The following is a 21,612-nucleotide window of genomic DNA, read 5'->3' as shown; positions in this document are numbered from 1 at the left end:
GATATAATACTATAATATATGAATGAATAATCATGTATAATTTTATCGTATAGTAGGATTTATCACGTTTACCAACAACACGACGCTTAGGCGCTATGCATAATCACCGGTAAAAATGCTAACCCTTTTAGTTCTTATAAAATTTACCAACAACACTTGGTTACTATGCATAACAACCGATAAAAGGGATTAATTTAGGGAAATTTATCAAATTTACCAAGGATGCTTTTGAACTATGCATAATTACCGGCGAAAAATATAAATGTTGGGAAATTTATCAAATTGGGAAATATGCATAATTGCCAGTAAAAGTGATAAATTTAGGAAAATTTATCAAATTCACCAACGATGCTTGGGCAACACGCATAATCACCGGTGAAAGTGTCGAATTTGGGAAAATTTATCAAATTTACTAACGATGCTTGGGCACCAGCAAAAGTGGTAAATTTAGGAAACTTTATCAAACTTACCAAAATGCTTGGTAAGTATGCATAATAACCGTATTTGTCACATTTACCGTAAACATATAACATAACTAAAAATATTTATCTTTACCTGACAAACATGGTAATCCCAGTAGGTTCCATGGCCCTTGCAATCCCTTTCCAAGACTTGGAAATATTGAAGAGTTGCCTCGCCGTCAAAGGGAGCCTCGGGTCGGGAGGCGGAGGGACCGGCGGATCCTCCAGGGGATCATTTCCCGCCTCCGGAGGATGATCATCCTTCTTGATGTTATTCAAAATCCGACTCAGCTGAGAGCCCATTTGTATCACTCTTTTCGGACAGCGCGCACTCGGATATCAAGCCTAGGTCTGGTCTTGTCTGTGATTATCTGATATCTAAGTCCCCCGAACGCGTGGTGCGTGTGTGTGTTTGTTACGGTCTAAATCGATGGAGGCCGCGAAGCACATGCGCCCTCCGTCCACTTGTCACACTGAAACTCTTTTCTTGTCTCTTCGGCTCTGAAAAGATAAGTGGAGAAAAAAAAGACACAGCTGAAATATTATATTAAGTTTACACACGGCCATCTAATGCACTTATCACTTAATTATTCTGGCATTATCTCTGGTTTCGGGAGCGTTCTTTTTTTTTTCACGTTATTTCCGGTAGAAATCCATTAAACATGTTTGTTCGTGTACCGAAACTCCGGTCACCAAAATTAATTGCTTTATCGTTGATTAAACAATATATAATATTAAGTTATTTAAGCACTGAAAAGGAAAATGTCCGGATTATAAGCAAATGCATATGTGCATTTGTATATTTTTTTAGCATTACTGCATTAAATGCTGCATAAAGACAACAACAACTGTTAAAATTTCGAGGCAAACTTTATAATTCAACTATATTATATACAGTCGAATCCCGATATAACGAACGCCAAGAGATCGGAGAAATCACTTCGTTATAATGAAATTTTGCTATAAAGGAATTCCAAACTTATCTGGGGGATTAGATAAGTGTTCGTTGCAACGAAAGTTTCGCTGTAACGGTATTCGTTAAAACGGGATTCGACTGTATATTATTGTTTATAAATTATTTAGTAATATTATGCAACATAATTTTTTTCTTTCAATACGGCACATTACTCAAGAACCGGTAATCAATTTTAATCCAGGATTTATAACAGTTATGTTTCTTACTTGACAGGTGGCAGCAGAGGTTCCCAGTTTAAATTACGCTTCTATATGCATGTAAACTATATACCGAACTGTATTTTCTAGTCTATATTTTCTAGTAGGCATATTTTTTTGCTGATAAATTTTTATTTTTGAACGTTTATAAATTGTTGACAAAAGTGACTAAGAAAGACACTATTTATGCAAATGCATATGGCTTGTGCGGACATATTTTGGCTTTTTTAGCATTAATGCATATAAATGAGCAAAATCAAAGAATTTTCAGTTATTTTTGAAGGCCTATTTCAGTTCAATCACTTTTTTGATTTAATTTTTAAAATAAATATTGCTCATAACATTTTCAAAATACCGGGTTTTTCTTTAGCAGGTGGGATTAGGGAACTATTACAGATGCTTGTAATGCAGTATTTTTCAATAATAGCTGGTTTTTTTTATTGCAATAGCATTTCAAAAAATACGTCAAGTGTTTAATTTTTTTCTAGAAATACAAGTGTCGAAATACTTTGGTTACTGATACTTCGTTGTTGATCAGCTACAACTAACTAAAAACTAAAAATGCCAATATAATAAATTTGTGGAAGATAGTTGCATATGCAGTGTATACGTATATGGGAATATTTGTTTTTTCAAATGAATATGCACCAAAAAATAGAAAAATATACATTTTAAAACATATCTCCTCTTTTTCTTAAATGATGATTTTTTAATGCGCATTTTCTAATTTTCTCTACATATTTCTGAATTTTTAACTTTTTAGGAATTTTATTGTATATTCTGGGTTTTTAATACATATTTTGGCATTTTCAAATGCACGTTTGCATATTTTTAGTGCATATTTCTCCACTTTTTTAGTGCATATAATTCGGGCTCAATAACATTCTCAACATTAAATAGCTAATAGCAAAGGACCTGAAATTATTATAATAATTTATAATATGTTTAATTAAAATTCACTTTTCAAAATCTAATTTGTTATAAAAATTAATGAAAGAAATTTATTTCAATAAATCAATTTTTTGATGAAAAAATAAAATTTGGAACATTTGAATAAAAGTCTAATAAATTTTATAATTGTTCAATAAAGAATTTTATGAGTTCTTGCAGTATAAAATAATCATTTTTTTTATCTGTTTACATCTATTATTATTTAATTAGTTACTAACTCGCATTAATAAAATTACTCGTAGGATTGTGAATTGATGCACCTAATTGTTACAATTGGGTGGATATAATCGAACTTCTCTCAATTTGACCGATAAATTTTTGTGTTCAAAATTCTGAATTTTCCGTAGATGATATTGGTGACGAATATAAATTTTTAGAAATAAGTATACAAATATGGCGAATTTAATTAAAGATATCCAAAAAGAAATTTAAAACAATTTCAATTTTTTTTTCGAATTTACCTGATTTATTCATCTGTCTATAGTCATTTTCACCACATTTCTTTCTTAAAGAATGTATAAATTTGAGATAAACAGAAAATACTGAAAAAATCTGTTAATTTCCTTCACATATTAAATAATATATATTTTTCTTTAGTTTTTCATAAATGGTTTTGATAAATAGTTTTTGAGAAAAACTACTCAAGAGGTACGGAACTTTAATTACAATCGACCTGTATTTACCTTGTTAAGCAAGATTTTATCTGTTTACAGAAAGCTTTATATTTCACCCTCATTTAACTATTTTAGTAAATTAAAAAAAAATCCACTCTAATTAATTATATTGTTGTGATGATTATTGATTCAATCAAAACTATGCCAACCAATAACACCAATTTACATCCGTTTCGTAAAGAATTTTTTTTTTTCAATTCTTGTTTATAGAGATGAACCACATAAACGGATGATTTGTTGAATATTTTCAATTTTTTTTTTAATTTGTTAAAATTATGAAAAATTATGTTTGAAAATTGTTTTTTTCATCAAATTTCATTGTTGCAAAAATAATTTCAGCACTTTCCGTTCATGAATTTTTTTTAATTTTTTGAAGAATGTAATTTATGTGCAATGGAAAATCAATAATTGATAATAAATTCGATTAATATCAGTACTTTTCATAAATGAAAATTTTTATAAATTCTTAAAAAAGAATTATGTTGAAAATCACTGAAAACCAAAAAATCCACCGAAATTGGAAAAACAGCTTCAGATTTATTTCCCTTCCAAGTATTTTAAAATACAGCAACAAAGGAAATCGATAAATTTTCACAACTGAAAACCAAAATGAATCACAGGTCATGATTCAGATATGAATATTTAAGTTATTTACCATTCTCACTCTCAACGATGACAGTCAATTTTCTCGTCTCACCGAAAAGGAAATTGAAATTCAAATATCGAAATTTCAAATCAAAGAAAATACCGATAAATATTCTACCATCTTCAAGGAAAGTAAGCATCTGGGAGTAAAATACTCAAAATTTCCAGAAAATCGAAAAAAAAAGAGACTTGATGGCTTTTCCCCCCCACCCCCTCAACAACAAAAAAAAAAAAATTCCCCCTCATTTACTCCAAATTGAAGCTTCATCTCCCCAAGAAAACATTCCAACATTCCTCGAGATGATCGTTAGGAGATGGCGGTTCAAGTTCATTAACACTATACACCATAACCACATAACATTAGCCTGTATACAGCGGGTTAAGGAATTTCATCTCGCAAACCCCAAATTCCCTCAGGGGTGATTTCCAGACGCTTATAAATACATATATATATTTTTATTGATTATTATTTTTCCTCTTTTAGAAGAAGCAAAGACGGGGCTTACGACTTTGGTTGACCAAATAATCTCGAGTGTTGGAGAAAACTCGTGGTTACTGAGTTGACGGAGAAGATAATTTTAATAATTTGCTATTAGAAACATTTAAATACTTCATCTTGATTATTTGTCTCTAGAGATGTTTACCAAGATGTGTTTATCATGCGTCAGGACCGCCCTCACAAAACGCGACGCCACCTAGAGGGGTCTTAATGATTTCGGGGTCCTTATAGATAGTCACTATTTTATATATTCAAAGGGAGAGGGAGTTCGTCATCAAAACATTACAAAATATACGGGGATGCTGAAAAAGCATTCACACAATAATAGTATTAAATAATTAAATAAATACAGACAGACATACATGACCGCTGACCGCCCAGAGAGACCATCTTGGGATGGTTTTCGCTCTTTCCGAAAGGGATGGACGGTCTCGGAGAGAATAAATAAATACAGTGGATCCCGTTTATAACGTTTTTTTTTTTTTCAAAGAAAAACCGTCGTGCAGAGACGTTGAAAGCGAGAAAATGTTTTAAAAGAGAAATTTTAATGAGAATTAGAATTAATAGCACGGAAATAAGTCGTACTAAGCGGGAGAACGTTTTAAGTGGGAACATCATAAGCGGGATCGACTGAAAAAATCAACAAAAAAAATTGAAAAAAAATTGTGAAAATTTTGAACTGAAGAAAATTTTAAATTAATGAAAAAAATTAGGACCTATTGGAAGAAATTGCCTAAGAATTAATGAAAATTCGGAATAAATGAAAAAAAAAAAACAATTTCAGCAACCATGAAAATTCAGTAAAAGAAATATTTCCAGCACCCCCTATGAAAATTCAGATAAAATGAATAATTCCGGCAACCATGAAAATTCAGAATATTATCATCTACTACCGCTGTGAAGGTTGCCGTCGAATCCCAGATTCGAACCGGGGGAAGTACTTAGATATCGTCCCTAACGAACTTGAGCGACCGCCGATAGATGGCGTATTCGTTTCCAACCCAACTCGTATAAATGGCAGTAAATTGCGTACAGCGATGTGACCGGAGTTGTGTGGTGAAGTGGCACCCACGAAAATTCCGAATAATTCCACTACCCATAAAAATTCAGAACAGATCAAATAAATTACTCCAGTGACCATGAGAATTCTGAATTCCAAAAATGATGAAATTTCGGAATTCCGGAATTAATGAAAATTCAAAATTTATGTAAGAAAAAAAATCCCAGATTTGGGGGGGAAAACTCAGAATTTATGAAAAAAAATAATGTCAGACTTATTTCTTTTAGATGAAAATAAAGAATTTCAGAATTATTTTTTTTAGATGATATTATTATTATCATTATTATATATTGTTTCTTTTTCCTGTCGTTATTACGTGTACCGATATACATGGTGGGCAAAAAAATCCGTAGAAACTTTAAAAATGCATAAATCCGCAAAAATAACCGAAATAATAACGGGTTGCAGGGTTAGCATCGCTAGCTCACGGGAATTTTTTTAAAATAGGAGAAAAAACAGCCAGTAGGTGGCGCTGGTACGAGCGACGTCGCTGGAAATATGCAAAAGAGACGGTTGTAAGGACTTGCGCTCCTAATCCACAACTAGTTCACCGTTATGAACCGTGTATGTGGATCTGTTGCACACTGCCATTGCTGGATTTGTGACTCGCTTGCAATGTGCTATCCCCTGTGGAGGTGGTCATGTGGAACAGGTACTACTGTAATAAACGATTTGGAGGCATTCTGTTCGTTATTTGCATATCTTTCCTTTGACTTGTGTACGTCAGCGCCACCTATCAGTTGCTTTTTGAGTTATTTTTCCTGTCTTAAAAAAAATTCCCGTGACGTAGCGATGCTAACCCTGCAAACCGTTTTCTATTTCGGTTATTTTTCCTATATATTGTACCGAAGCTCACAAGCTAGCTTAGTCCCAAAATGTTTTTGTCTGTGTCTTAAATGAAAATGAATAAAATCATCTCCACACACACATTCTTTTTTTTCATCTTAAAATAGAGATTTGAAGAACTCTGATGAGAATTCAGAATTCCAGAATGGATAAAAAAAATTCAGAATCTATGAAAGAATTTATTAATGTGCCATAAGTGTACCCCTCCCTCTCCCAAACACGGGACCCGGTGTGACCGCACCTGTCGCGGTCCCCCCAACGGCGGTTCTGCCACCATGGATAAGAATTTAACATTCAGTGACTCGAAAGATGATCAAACTTTGACGAGTTCATAATATGAAACGATTCACTAAAACATAGATATTTTATTTTTATTTATTTTTGAAATAAAATTTCAAATAAAACCCAATTTCAGTGTTTTCTGAGACTAATAGCATTATTTGAACTAAGTCTCTCTGAGAGAACCGGCAAACCCTCTACACTAGTGGTTCTCAACCTTTTCAAGCCCACGGTACGGTTTCATTCTTTTTTGTGAGTTTGAGGCCGGTCAAACACACGACCAACGGAAAGTGGATGAGGAAAAATGAAACGGCTAATCACTCGCGGTCCGGTATGAATGATATCAGGACCCGGAACCGGGCCGCGGCCCGGCGGTTGAGAAACACTGATCTACACGACATTTACGCAACATAAAAAATCGGACTTACAGTATGTCACTTTCATTTCAAAATATGGAAGACAAGATGATGGTGTTAAACACACTAGGAACTTAAATACTATGTTCATTAACACATGAGCAAGCATTACGCGCAACACAACGGGTGCCGTCACGATCACAACATCGACTGACGTATTATTACACACAAGATATAGAGTGGGCCTCTGCTTTATTGCTCAGGCTCCACTTCCGGCTATGTTATTCACAACAGATGGCAGCACCAGTATAACACGAAACAACCATAACTTATAAATAAAACATGCTTAAAATGCGTTAGAAACACGCATATACACACATACAAACACCACGTTCTTGCACATAACAAGTTCGTTCCAGAGGAATGTTTACGAGACACACACGCACAAGCATGATTAAGTAGTAGTAGTAGTATTTCTATGCCAAAATTATTGTTCCTAAAAATAAGTAAAAGTAGTCTGAGTGTATTTATCCGCACAGAAACGGCCCAACAAAAATTCAAGGTATTACTCACAGACACAGCGGTCTTAAATCCATACAGGACTTACCAAAATTTTCCGGACCGATATCGGTCATAAAATAATTTAGAGAACTAGAAGTCTGTTCGTATTTACTTTCACACAGTATTCTATCAGATGAGTCAATTTCAAATTTATCAGCACACGCATTGTTTATAAATCCATCCGAGAGGTAAAAGCACGAGTCTATATTCGCATTTATTGTAGTCCTAGAATCGGTTACGGAAGTTCTGCTTAAATCAATTACAAAATATCGGTCCCAAATCTGAAACTGATCAAATTATTCGCGTAATTCAGAAGTCAATTGAAAACTAAATGTCACAGGGGTTAGTTGAATGGCGATGTAACGAATCTATTCAAGTCATCATCTCTCAAGTTTTTGGATATTTCGAATTTGATTTCAGCCGGTAGGCCCCTGAAGTCGCTGTGATCAACGACAATGTTGTATTTGTGCAATAAAAGCTTCCTGGTATTCACTTTCGTTATCTTGCGTGTCAACATGCTTTCGTATTGAGGGAATTGTTCACGAAGCCGCATCTCGTACATCCATTCTTTATATGTCTCGACATCGTTGATACTCGACAAGTAATTGACCAGTCTATTGCTGTCGTGTTCGACGAAAAATTTGTATATATCTACGTTGCTGAAACCGACAGAAATATTCTTCATTGACATCAACTCCTCCGAGCAATCCTCCCATAACCGAGATAAACGATAGTCATCGTCCACGAGTTTCGGCTTTTTCAAATTCCCGTCAGTGTTCTGAAGAAGAGTGTACTTGACAAGAACTTCGGGAACGTTCAAGAAGCCAAATCTTGACGATGGAACTTGATAACTCTTCGTAGCCACTGTCAGAGGAGTCTGGCCGAATTTATCCGTCGCTGTGGCATCAGCCCCAGCTTCCAGCAAAGCATCGACGTTGCATCTTTTATGTAGCAATGAAGCTTTCCAAAGTGCTGTTTCGCCATTCTCGTCTTTTACATCGATGTCTGTACCAGCAGAGATGAGAACGTTCACAGTATCAGCGAAACTGGACCATGTGGCTAGGCAGGATGGACTTCTACCTGCTTGAAACCTCAAGTTTCGGAGTGCACATAATTCCGTTGAAATTTTCTTCTCGCGCTGAAAATAATTGTGAAAATTTTTCCCCGAAGTCTTATCGTTCTTTTTATCATCGAGTGATAATTTCTGATTGTTCACTATTGCAGTCGAATACACGTTACGTCGTTCGTAACCCGCTGCTACATGCAGTGGCGTCTGGCCATCCTCATCTTTCGCTCGGATATCCGCACCTGCACCGAGCAAAGCCCTAATCAAGTCGGGTTTACATCGTCGAGAAGCCAAATGTAGAGCTGTTTGGCCGTAAACATTCCTTTCGTGGATATCGGCACCGTCTTCCAGAAGTTCTTGGATTTTTTTAACGCCGCTGTTAGTTTCTACAGCACGTATTAATGACTTCATACTGCGATTGTTCCGGTAATTTTACGATATAGATACTATAATAAACGTACTCTACTCCCTCTTTTCTTTCTCAATAAAAATGTCTGCATTTGATTCCACTAGACACTACCGCTTATTTAGAATGTCTGAAAGCATTTGAACAGATAGCGGATTGGAAAGTGCTTAAAGGAAATAAACGAGTTCACATAAAAAAGCGCGTTATCAGATTTTTATCACATCAAATCTAATTTTGAGCAAAAAAATGAAATCTTTCCACGTAGATAAGAAAATATTTAAGCATGTTACTTCCGCTATTAGTAATACAATATCACGAAATTATACAAATATTGAGAGTAATATCGTGAAATATGCTTGTTAACTTCCTGATGAAATTGCAGAAAATGGTACTTATCAGTGGAGGCTCGTGCTATCACCAGTGGAGAGCAGTAGTATGAAAGGAAATTTTTCCAATCGTTGCACCAAAATATACCAAGGAAGTTTGCAGCCCCAGGGCCGTCATTTCAACTTTTTCCGGGGGGGGGGGCAACGGCCCCCTTGGTTCCACAAATTCAACTAAGGCTTGTTTAAAATATCTGGAAAACGGGACATTTTATGAAAATGTTGGGCTGGTCAAAATTTTGGGAACATCCCGCAAAATACGTGTTATATAGGCCCACTTTGTAAGTTTCTGACCCGGGAGCGGTACAAATACCTGATATCCATCCCGCGGACTGGAAAGGTTGTACAGTGAGCACCCCTTGCTAGTGAACGCTATAATAAGTATTTATATTTATTTTTCAAATACGATATATATTTATTTTTTAAAATACGATATATATTTATTTTTCAAATACGATATATATTTATTTTTCAAATACGATATATATTTATTTTTCAAATACGATATATATTTATTTTTCAAATGTTGCATGGAATCACACCTATAGTTTAACGTCAACTTTCTCTCAACACATGGATATCCTTTAAGCTATGATAAATCCTTCTATAACGATATTTTGTTCTAATCACTTCCCGTGTAAAGCCTATAAGTGCAACAAACCTCTTTAATAACACTTGAATTACCGGAGTTCCCCATCTTTCAAGAATTAACGACGGTCAAAATGACCGCTACTGCAAAAACGCATGATACAGGTGTAAATGTGGATTTATTTTGGACTAAAACAATTGTTATAAGAACTAGGGGATCTTGTAATGCTTTCCGATGTGGGTAGGTAGCGACAAGGGGGGGGGGGTTCCTAGGGTTCCTAGTCCTTTGAAGATATATTATGTTTAATTTTTTTTCCTTCAAATTTATATAGCGTATTATTCAGAATTTCGGAATGTAAGTTGCTACCGACAACCAAGTGACACCCCTCCCCTCCTACTCAGGGGTTCCGATAAGATAGAACAATGAAGGGTTAGTAGAGATGTCAGGTATCTCGTATATAAGGGATTCAATAAAACATGCAGGTGGGTCGTTTGCTTTGCTTTGTATGTCCATAAATTAATAAGGACAAGCTTCAAAAAATTTCTTGAGGGCTCAAGTGAACTGAATCCAATGGGTTCCGCCAACAATGCCCCCCTCCAATCCCCTTCCATCCAAACTGAGGCGGTTAATTTCACGTTTGAAGGTAAATGGAACAAAAATTCTTAAGAAATTTAACAATAATTTTGCATCACAAAATACCTGGCACGGATCGAGAGAGGAGATGGGCAGGGACATTCCCATCCAGAGGATCCCAAGTATAGAAAAAATTGGTTCTGTGCCCGATAAAATACATGATACTAAGGATTTAAGGTCACTATAACTTTTAACTCTCACTCGGTCCACCCTTTGGCGCATCGATTTGGGGCTGCGACGGCAAAATGCATGGGCCAAAAATGTGATTCACCTTTCCGGCTCTACCCTCAAGGACGCTGACACCTCTGTACTGTATCTTATTTTCGACGAAGTATTTTTGAGACAAGAAATAGATTATTTCAATGCGTGCAACGGCCTTTCAGAAATTGGCCCATCTTTTCCTGAAACACCCTGTATGTTTGCATACGTCTGAAATGCAATGAAACATGAACGATTATTTACCATATTTTTAGAAGAGAAAAGTGGATAATTTTATATTGTAAAAAAGTGCATCGATAGCATTTTCAAAATTTGGTTTAGCAAGTAACTTTTCAATTGCGGTCAAAATTAACATTTGGCAATTCTAGGTAAAAAGTAATTTTCAAAAATCATTCGGAATGACTTAATAATATTTTTTCTTGTTTTCGTCCGAAATATTTTTTCTCCAGAATTAGGAAGTCAGGAGTGAAATCGTCAAATTTCGAGAAATAAGGATGAAGACATAGTGGGTAATCACAGTTTAAAAAAAGTCAGAATGGACCACCCGGTAATTGAGGTGCTAAAACGGGCCGTATCTGAATTTTAATAATAAACTAATCAGTCATAATTTCTCTTGCGACGATTAATTCTTAAGAACACATTTTCCGGTGGTACTAACAACGCCGATTCAGAAAATATGCCAGATAAATATGCCCAGAATAAATTTGATGTTATGTGATGATAATGCTGCCTCTCGATATAACACTAACCGCTCTACAATGATACTTTTTTATCCACAGAGTATCGTTATATCGAAGTTTCACTGTATTTTGTTTCTTTTACCGCAGTTTGGCATCCCGGAAGCTTTAACTAATGAGACCCACCCGTGAGAAACCTACATTATTTAATTTTTTTTTAAATATATTCTTACGGGAAATATTTCTAGATAGATTGAGGTACGTACCAGTAGTTACATGTTGTGCCCGAGTGGCATGGTGGTAAGAGGCTCGTCTACCATCGTGAAGGTTGTTGTCAGGGTCCCGGGTTCGAATCCAAGGGAGGGGGGGGGTATATAGATAAGATATTTTCCCTAACGAACTCGAGGCGACCACCGATAGACAGCGTCTTCACTTCCAACCCATCGGATCCTCTCTCTCAGTAAATTGCAATATAGCGATATGGCCAGAGTTGGTGTTTGGTGAAGTAGTAATAGTTAAATGTAAAGAGACCACAATTTTTTACAAATGTGTATCAAATTTTGTCATCTAGAAGCTCGCATCTCGTTGGAAGCATCCCAAGATTCACGGAGCAACAGCTGTTGCTATCACAACCTTCACACGCCTCGAATCTAGTCTTAATACAAATGTCCCGTTGTGGGAACGAACTTCCGCTAGTAATGTATATAATGAATGCCTGTTTGTATAATAACATTAATTTTTGAAAAAAATGAACAAGAAGGAGGAGGAAATGAGAAGGTAAAACAACACCATTAAATCACTAAATGAGAACAACTGTCCTCGAGTTGATCTCTTGACCCCCCTCCTTCGTTTCAGTCAAGTCAATGGTTCCCTTTTACACGTGTGTGAATTAATTTTTTGATTTTGCTCAATATAACTTTCGCTTTCACACATCATCGTACAGTGATTCCGTCAACGAATGAGCTCATTATACGCTTAATAGAAAGGGATCCGAAATCAATGAGCTTTTAATAGCTAATTAATCTCGCTCATTATTTGTGGATTCTTATCGGATCACGTGAAATGCTTATCTTTATAGAAACGGTGGTTCGTTTTTAATGACTTGAAATAAGGCTTGATTGCTTTCATAATAGTAAAGAATACCGTGATATTTTTTTTTTGGTACTTCGGGGGGTTTGGACAACTTTTTTTTGCCAGCCGTGCTACAATCAAAATTATTTTCGATGAGCGTGCCACACTTTATGAATTTTAACACTCAGACCACGCATATCACGTTTTTACGGGATTCTCCGTTCCTGTAAAATATTGTTCGGCTGTCTTCGTATTATCGTTATTCAGTTAAAATGTTCAGTTTGTCACTCTTTTTGAGTTCTGAATTGTTTCTATTTTTACGCCACAAATTCGATTATCGCAGTGCAGATTGTGTATGTAGGTGTATATCGGTTTGAAGTTCATATTACCCACACCATGTTGGGCATAGGCACTGGAACCCCAAAGGACTCGGCGTACTTGGGTCCCCTACATCCCCCTCCCCATTCGCCAACGGACTTTGCTTAGCTACTAACCTCCTAAGATAACCCGATGATTATTAGAAGAAAAATTGTCTCCAACCGAAACCTGTTCAACGAGGTCCTTGGAACTAGTGAGAATCAAATCCAAAATATATACAGTCAAATCCCGTTAAAGCGAAAATCTCGTTTTAACGAACACGATAAGTTTAGATCCCCCAGATAAGTTTACATAGGAACAATGTAAAAACCTGGAATTCCTTTATAACGAAATTTCGTTAGATTGAAGTGATCTCTCCGGTCTCTTGGAGTTCGTTACAACGGGATTCGGCTATAGAAGTACCCCCAGTAGCTTCTGGTAGTTTCTTGTATCAGCAAGCATCGATACTTCTATGTATTTGAGGTGTGGTTCTCCCAAGTTCCGAGGATTTAGTTGAACATGTTTCGGTTGTAGACAACTTTTCTTCTAGTGATCATCGGGTTATTCACTTCTTTTGTAGCTTCTTCGTGGATAAACAGAACAATAAAAGAATGGTTCCTTTTTGCCGAAGAACCAACTTAATCATAGTATTGAAGAAATTTAACTCGCGCATATTTATTCATAGTTGATGAGCTCCAAAAATAGGTGTATTTAAGGATGTAATGCAAGTATCATGTTGAAGGAAAACTATCACGAAACAACACATGCACCTCGTTCACATTCCTCTGCGGAACTTCTAACGAATTGGTACATGTTGAAATGTGCGTGTACGGGTTGTGAACCTAACGTGAAGTTTGTATCTATGCAATATGCAAGTTCCTGTGCAATACTGCAAGTTCCTGTGCATAACCTGCAGGGTATCCAAAGTGAAAAGTCAGTTCTTAACCCTTAAATGCATAGCTTTGCATCCTTTAAACGTTCGTTATTGTTGGTTTGAAGATAAAAATTCCGAATCGCCTTTACACATATTGTGTGAGGTCATATTCTTTCCATTTTATATTCTAAATTTGCTGGTAAATGTCCCAATTAACGACAACAAACTCTTTGTTTGTAGCAGAGCGTGTTTGGTTGTGATTTGCTAATTTGTTGAAATGTTTTAAAGTTTTGTTGATTTTTTTTTTACCTTGAAGTTTGCAACGCAAAGTGTCTAGCATAGTTGTTAGATCGGTTACTGCTGCTACAATGGCAGGTTATTGATATTTAAGTGAGTTTGAACGTTGTGTTATAGTCGGCGCACGAGAGATGGGACATAGCATCTCCGAGGTAGCGATAAAATTTGGATTTTCACGTACGACCATTTCACGAGTGTACCGTGAATATCGGGAATCCGGTAAAAAATTAAATCTACGACATCGCTGCGGCCGGAAAAAGATCATGCAAGAACGGGACTGACGAGAATCATTAAACGTGACAGACGTGCAACCCTTCCGCAAATTGCTGCAAATTTCAATGCTGGGCCATCAACAAGTGTCAGCGTGCGAACCATTCAACGAAACATCATCGATATGGGCTTTCGGAGCCGAAGGCGCACTCGTGTACCCTTGATGACTGCACGACACAAAGCTTTACGCCTCGCCTGGGTCCGACAACACCGACAATGGACTCTTGAGGACTGGAAACACGTTGCCTGGTCTGACGAGTCTCGGTTCCGATTGCTTCGAGCTGATGGACGTGTACTGCTATGGAGACAACCTCATGAATCCATGGACCCTACATATCAACAGGGGACTCTTCGAGCTGGTGGAGGTGCTGTGATGGTATGGGGCGTGTGCAGTTGGCGTGATATGGGACCCCTGATACGTCTAGATACGACTCTGATAGGTGACAGGTACGTAAGCATCCTGTCTGATCACCTGCACCCATTCATGTCCATTGTGCATTCCGACGGACTTGGACAATTTCAGCAGGACAATGCGACACCCGACACGTCCAGAATTGCTACAAAGTGGCTCCAGGAACACACTCCTGACTTTTGACACTTCCGCTGGCCACCTAAATCCCCAGACATGAACATTATTGAACATATCTGGGATGCCATGCAACGTGCTGTTCAGAAGAGATCTCCACCCCCCTCTTACTCCTACGGATTTATGGACAGCCCTGCAGGGTTCATGGTGTTAATTACCTCTAGTACTACTTCAGACATTAGTCGAGTCCATGCCACTTCATGTCGCGGCACTTCTGCGGGCTCGCGGGGGCCCTACACGATATTAGGCAGGGGAACCAGTTTTTTTGGCTCTTCAGTGTACATTAGCGTACGCAAAGGATGAGTTTTGGGGTTCTAACCCCCCTCAAGCCGAGATTATAGTGTTATTTTGCAGGAAAAAATGTAAACCCCCCCCCCCCCCCCCCGAGAAAATTCTGCGCACGCTTATGTGCATATACCATTGTATTTCTTGCATATTTTGCTTATACTCTCAGTTGTACCCAAAAAAAAAAAAAAAAAAGCGTGAACGGAAGTGTCTGGCTTTTATACGCACGTGATTAACATAAAAGTTAAAGATAACACGATCGCATTTCATATTACAGATTACATCTTTACAGATAAACTGATAGAAACACAGAAAAAGCTGTGTTTTAATAAAGATAAGATATCCCAATCGAAACCATTTAGATAAAATTATTTCACGTTAAAATACCCTTACTAGCAGGTGAAAATCAGAAAGTCCATAGAAACAATGGGGATCATACACGATCACTCACAATGCAATCGAAAGAATACTCTTTCAGTCATTCCAATTACATTCATTTCAATTACATTCACTTCATTTTTCAAATTCACTTTCAAATTTATTTTCCCATAATTTGATCTTCCGAACTTTAAGAACCAATTGATGAGAAAATATTTTACTTTGCAAATTAAGTTTTTTTTTTAAATATTTATATAAGCACGCTTGAATATGGACTTGATACTTGTACAGTTATCAATGTACAACAGACGCAAGATTTATGTCATGCAATACTCATCTTATAAAAATTGTTTTTGTAAATCGTAGATTTTTGTAATTTTTTTGTGGCTACATGATATCTCTAAAATGCGGTTCTACAAGTATCTTGCAATTTTCATTTTGGATGGTTGAGGCTCCAACCTTTTTCTTATCTTGTCCTCAACTGGTTTGACAACGGATTTTAAATCTTCATATTGAATTTGAAACATTTCAAACGTTACTTGAAAAATATTCTTGAGGCAAAAATGGATAAACTTTAATGTCAAAGAAATGAGGAGAAAGCACACATGAAATACAGTTCCCACACACACACACACACCGCACGCATCGCGAGGACCTGGGTTTGAACCCCACCGTCACCACAGTGGTGGTCTTCTGAAGTTCCACCGTGGTTCACGTCTCCTGAGACGAAAGAGCTTATATCACCTAGGGCAGTGGTCGGCAAACTCATTAGTGAACAGAGCCAAATATCAACAGTACAACAATTGAAATTTCTTTCGAGAGCCAATTCTTTTTAAACTTTAACTAGCTTGGTACATTGTTATTAACTTAATTAGGGTACTCCTAAGCTGGGATTTGCTAAAAACGTCCTCGATCTGATTGAGGTACGTTCGCTGAGGTTGACCCCTTCAGACTCGTCTTGTATATGACCGATGTTGGATGCGGATGAAGAGAGGTGGCCACGGGAGAGCCGTCATGACAGGTGGTGGCCTAGGAGCGTCGTCTTCACAGGTGTGGCCCCTGGTGGATGGCTAATAGTGGTGTTGACCGATGTTGGATGCGGATGGGGAGAGGTGACCACGGGAGAATCTTCATGATAGGTGGTGGGCCAGGAGCGTCATCTTCTATGATCTGGCCGGGTAGACGTTGACGTTCCTTAGTATGGAAAACATTGCATGTCGTCTCCCCCCCCCCCCCCCCCCCCCTGTTCCGAGAGGAGACTCGTCTTTTGCGTCTATCTGCCCCCGGATATCTTAAGAAAAAAGACTCGTTTTCGACAACCTTTTCCCGAACTTCCTAGTTTCGACCCACCTGATTGGTCGCGAAAGTGTCACATGACAGCAGCGTCAGGCTTTCGGCAAAAGCCCGAGAAAAAGATGACTCACTGGAGACAGAAAAGGAGCGAGAACAAAATGGCCAAAATGCGTGTGTAAACAAAATTTTTAAAAAATCTGGAGTTTTTGTGCGCCCGAATGTGGTATATGGCGGAAGAGCCGCACTCTAGGGGCCAAAGAGCCGCATGTGACTCGCGAGCCGCGGTTTGCCGACCACTGACCTAGGGGGACAGAGCGGGGGCCACGGTTGGTCTGGAGGTCCACTGAAGTTGGTTTTCGTTTTAGTGATTCGATTTTATAAAACGGCTGATTTTATTAGTGGCAGGTACTGTATTATGTAGCTTCCGGAATATTAAGCCAATGCTCGAGAAATTTTGTTGTGAATGTTTCGAACGCATATGCGGCAGGCATCTTCGGAACTTATGTCTCTAAGACAATCATAGAAAGTGTCCTACATCTGATTGCGTCCAGTTGTTCATGGCCAATGTCTTTACTACAAGAGACCTCTCATTTATTCTTTATTGACGTCATTTGAGAAATTGCCTTTTCAGAGAAATCGCCCCGTTCTCTCTAATGAATTTATCTATTCATTTTTCAATTCTGTCAAATTTTAACATTCCCGCTGGAAAAGAACGGTTTAAATTTATTTAGTTTGGCTCAATACGCATTTATTTATTTATTTTCTTGTTTTTTTTCTGAAAGAGCATTTTAATGGCCGAACGGAAAACAGTTTTGCAATTGAAAGGAATTGAAGAATAAATGAATGAGATAATGACCCTTGTGGTATTATCAGGTAGAAATGAGAACAAATGGCATACCTCAACGAAAAATTGTTACATCTTCAAAATGACGATAAGAAATAGAAGGAATTTCGAGATGGATTGTGAACGCAAAATGAATTATAAGTGCCTTGGGTGGAGATCTTTTAAGTCAGGGGTTCTTTACCTATGGATCGTGACCTAAACTTGCGTCATCGAAGCTTCGGATAAGGGTCGTCCAAATCCACTAACAGCCATTGGCTCTTGGGATACGAGTCCTACCCTTTATGATTCACGGGGGCTTCCGAGCAGGATCGTACAAATCCACTGGCAGCCAGGGATTTTTTGAGCTATGAGTTACGACCAAAACTTGATTCGGGGATTCCAAGATGAGTCGTTTAAATCCTATGGCAGCCAGGGATTCCTCAGCGGTGGGTTGCGACCCAAAATATTATTTGCAGAGGCTTCCGATATGGATCGTACAAATCCATTGGCAGCCAGGGATTCTTGAGCTGTTGGTTACGATCCAAATTGGATTCGCAGGGCTTCCAAGACGGATCGTTTAAATCCACTGGCACTCAGGGATTCCTGAGCGATGAGTTACGACCCAAAATCTTATTCGCAGAGGCTTCCGAGATGGATCGTAGAAATCCACTGGCAGAAAGGAATTCCTGAGCTCTGAGTTACGCTTATACACCATGTAAGAAACATCACTGAACTGGAAGTACTGCTGTCACCTATCGAATAAAAACTAAAACTGTTGTGATTTTCTTCGATTGAAATTTATGACCGGTTTTTGATAATTGCATTTCATTGAAAAATGTTAGTATGGTGCTACATTAATTATAATATTTTTGAACAATTATATTAATTGAATTATCAAATAAAATAAATTATAACCCAGATTATAATAGAAAATTAATATCGAGAAAGCTCAAGGGGTCACGCGTAGGGTCGATCTTAATAAAGAGAGAAAAAAAATCACTTAACAGGGCTGTCACATATGTTATGTCACAATTTGCCTAATAAGACAAATTTATTTTTTATAATAAATTTTATCAATGTTATAGTCTAGTAGACCTAATTCTACAAATCAATATTATAATAAGCAGATTGCAAAATAAATGCGATTAAAGTAGAATAGGAAATAGTAAGAAAAGCCATTTACATGTGGACGGAGGCTTTGTTTCTTCGTTTCCCGTCACAGTGGAGGCGCTGTATATATACATATTTTGTATACATTGTGTATTTATACCATTGTCAAATCTCTCCCACTTCAACATGCCAGCTTCTTTCTTGCCCACAAGTATTTTCTTCATTAAGGCCTGGAGACCGCAGCTTGGGATTTCAAAAAAAGGGAGGAGAAGACTTGTGTGTCAATGTTGGCATGTTGAGGTGGAAGATTCGAAATGATCTAAGTACACAATACATACAAAATATATACAACGCCTCCACTGTAACGGGAAACGAGGAAACAAAGCCTCCGTCCACAGTGCTGAGCAGTTTTGTTTCCCTTTCCTTTTACGGAATATGCAATATACACACACAGAAAACACACAGAGCCTCCACTGTGACGGTAATAATCAAACAGAGCCTTCGTTCACAGTGCTGGGCATTCAAATTTGAATTATTCACATATATTATTTACATAGCATAAGTTTCCCTTTTTAGATAATTGGCAATGCACATAAACATAAAAAATGCGTCCCGGTACTAGGCCGTGACATCATACATACCAGGCCGCGACTGATCTGCCGTTTCTTTTTCCCCCATTCATGTTCCATTAATTATGTGTTTTACCGGGTCTTCCACTTGCAAAATAAATGAAACGAATGAAAACAAAATAAATGAAAGAAATAGAACCGGGACTTCTAAAGGTTGAGAACCACTGTCCTAAAATGATCCTTCCACTTTTCCGGGGCGTAGTTCGCCCTGAACCGGACGGAGTATGTCGTGGGATTTTTGAGACCATACCTACACTGGGACATAGACCTGGTTGAGGGGTTGCAGAGAATAGTCACGCGTGCTCTTGCTGGCACTCAAGGCTTGAACTACGAAGAAAGACTGGACTGCATTCGGTGAATTTGTCTACATTGGAGGAACGCAGGTGTCGGGGGGAGGGGGGGGGGTCATGATCAAAGTGTTTCAAATTTCCAATGGGATGAATAGGATAAACCATGAATTATTAATACACCGTCAATCAATTGCTCGGACAAAGAGACACCAGTATCGATTGATAAGGGGTAATTCTAGATTGTGGTGTCAGGAAATTTTTCTGTAATAGGGTTGTATCTTAATTCAAGCGTTTAAACAGAAGTATGATAGACATGGTGGGATTAGTGAAGGAGCTATCCATGCTTAGATGAGACAGCCATTATTTTTTATGGAGAAGTGTATTATATTTTGTCACAATTATTAGCTTTTTTCCGTTCCAATTGAAATGCATATTCTGCTCTTTAAAGTCTTTCGCAAAATGTTTAATATTTTTTAATGCAATATTGATAATGATACATTTCAAATATATAAAATCACTATGTTTTTTGACAACTTACCACTTTACCGACGAGTTTTCATTGGCTCAAAAGTTGTCCTTTTAGAGAGTGTACACAGAATGAACTCACCATTGTGTTTTCTTATCACAATAAACAACAATTACATTTTTTTAACAATTACCGAATTTTTACAAATTCATTTACCTTTCGCAATTTATGAACCACACCCTCACTGAAAAAACTTCAAAGCCAAATATCTGCGTCAGTATTCCATTTGAAAGTAGGTGTGCAAAAACAAAAAATATTAAAACATTTTGAGTAACCGCACGTTATCTGAAAATTTTTTTGCAACTAACAGTACGTTTCTAAAGAGAACGTTTGCAGACATATCCGCTGTGCAAGCGATTCGGGATAGCCTGTATAGTGATTTCAATGAGTATTACGAAAATATCGAAGTCCTCCATACGTTATTATGAAATTATTTACACATGCGCATTATTTACGACCAATATACATACATGAATCGTGTTTTATTATAGATTACAACTCAAACATATTGCAATTAATTTTACGAGCAAAACTGAATCGATTTCTTAAATCATAAAATTTTGTTTATTTCAGAGAAACGGGGAGGATTCATTGGAGAAAGATTTTCGTTCCTGCAATTTTTTTTTCATGAACAAGTTTTATATACATCTTGTCTTATATACATCGATCGATTGTAATGCAATTAAATATCTAATTGGAAAGCCAAAACATACAAATAGAGGTTCATTCAATTATTCTCTAGAATGAAAATAAGAGAAGAAACCAATTTTTTCTTGATCCCATTAAATACAGAAGAAGATGAAAATGGTTCGTGTCGAAATAAGCCGATTCTTAAGAGAAGGTGGGTGAGTGAAAAGGTGCGGAAAAGCTCTTGAAGAAAAATAATAATTATTATTTTCTTGGAGAATATTGGGAAATATGTTCAGTTTGGATAAGTAGTTAATAACGCATGTGTACAGTTAAAGGGGGGAAAAAGTCTTTTATCGGTTAATTTTCTCTCTCACGAGAGCAACAACATTAACTTGCACCAATTAATTAATTACGGCTTATTTTCATTTTTTTTAAATATTTCAACAGGATCCAGGTATTTGATGTATACTGTCGACAATTTCATTGCATTATCAGTCGTTGTATCCCCAAGAGAAATTTGAATTGTTATAAACACCTGCTTCTGCACTGCTGTCTCTCCGACTGTCGTGCTCAGTCAGAATTCAGGATTCAAGCTCAGACCTGAATAATGAGGTGATATATTGCTCTTACGAATATACGTCAGTTTAAAAAAAAAAAATCTGTGTTGTATCACAATAGGTGCCCTACGATACAAAATAACAACGCAATGTCATTA

The 21,612-nt window shown here is 37.1% G+C and overlaps 1 protein-coding gene across 2 annotated transcripts in view; it reads right to left on the bottom strand.

Annotated features, from left to right (window-relative positions):
• Positions 1 to 21,612, bottom strand: part of LOC149071207 (neuroglobin-1-like) — a 97,404-nt gene that overhangs the window by 55,643 nt on the left and 20,149 nt on the right. The window contains exons 2-3 of one of the 2 annotated variants that reach the window (XM_089248160.1): positions 3,047 to 3,127; positions 556 to 962 (exon numbers count right to left, since the gene is read on the bottom strand). In XM_089248160.1, coding sequence (XP_089104286.1) covers positions 556 to 764 — 209 coding nt within the window. In that variant the 5' untranslated portion in view covers positions 765 to 962; positions 3,047 to 3,127. The remainder of the gene's footprint in view (positions 1 to 555; positions 963 to 3,046; positions 3,128 to 21,612) is intronic. The other variant, XM_089248159.1, reaches the window with a different exon arrangement.

Source organism: Pholcus phalangioides, unplaced genomic scaffold (genome assembly GCF_987345545.1).
Source record: "Pholcus phalangioides strain wild (caught in Gottingen) unplaced genomic scaffold, Ppha-v1.0 ptg000019l_1, whole genome shotgun sequence".
NCBI classification, from domain to species: Eukaryota; Metazoa; Arthropoda; class Arachnida; order Araneae; family Pholcidae; genus Pholcus; species Pholcus phalangioides.
The sequence above is the reverse complement of the archived record's forward strand: the minus strand, read 5'-3'. Positions and strand labels throughout refer to the sequence as shown.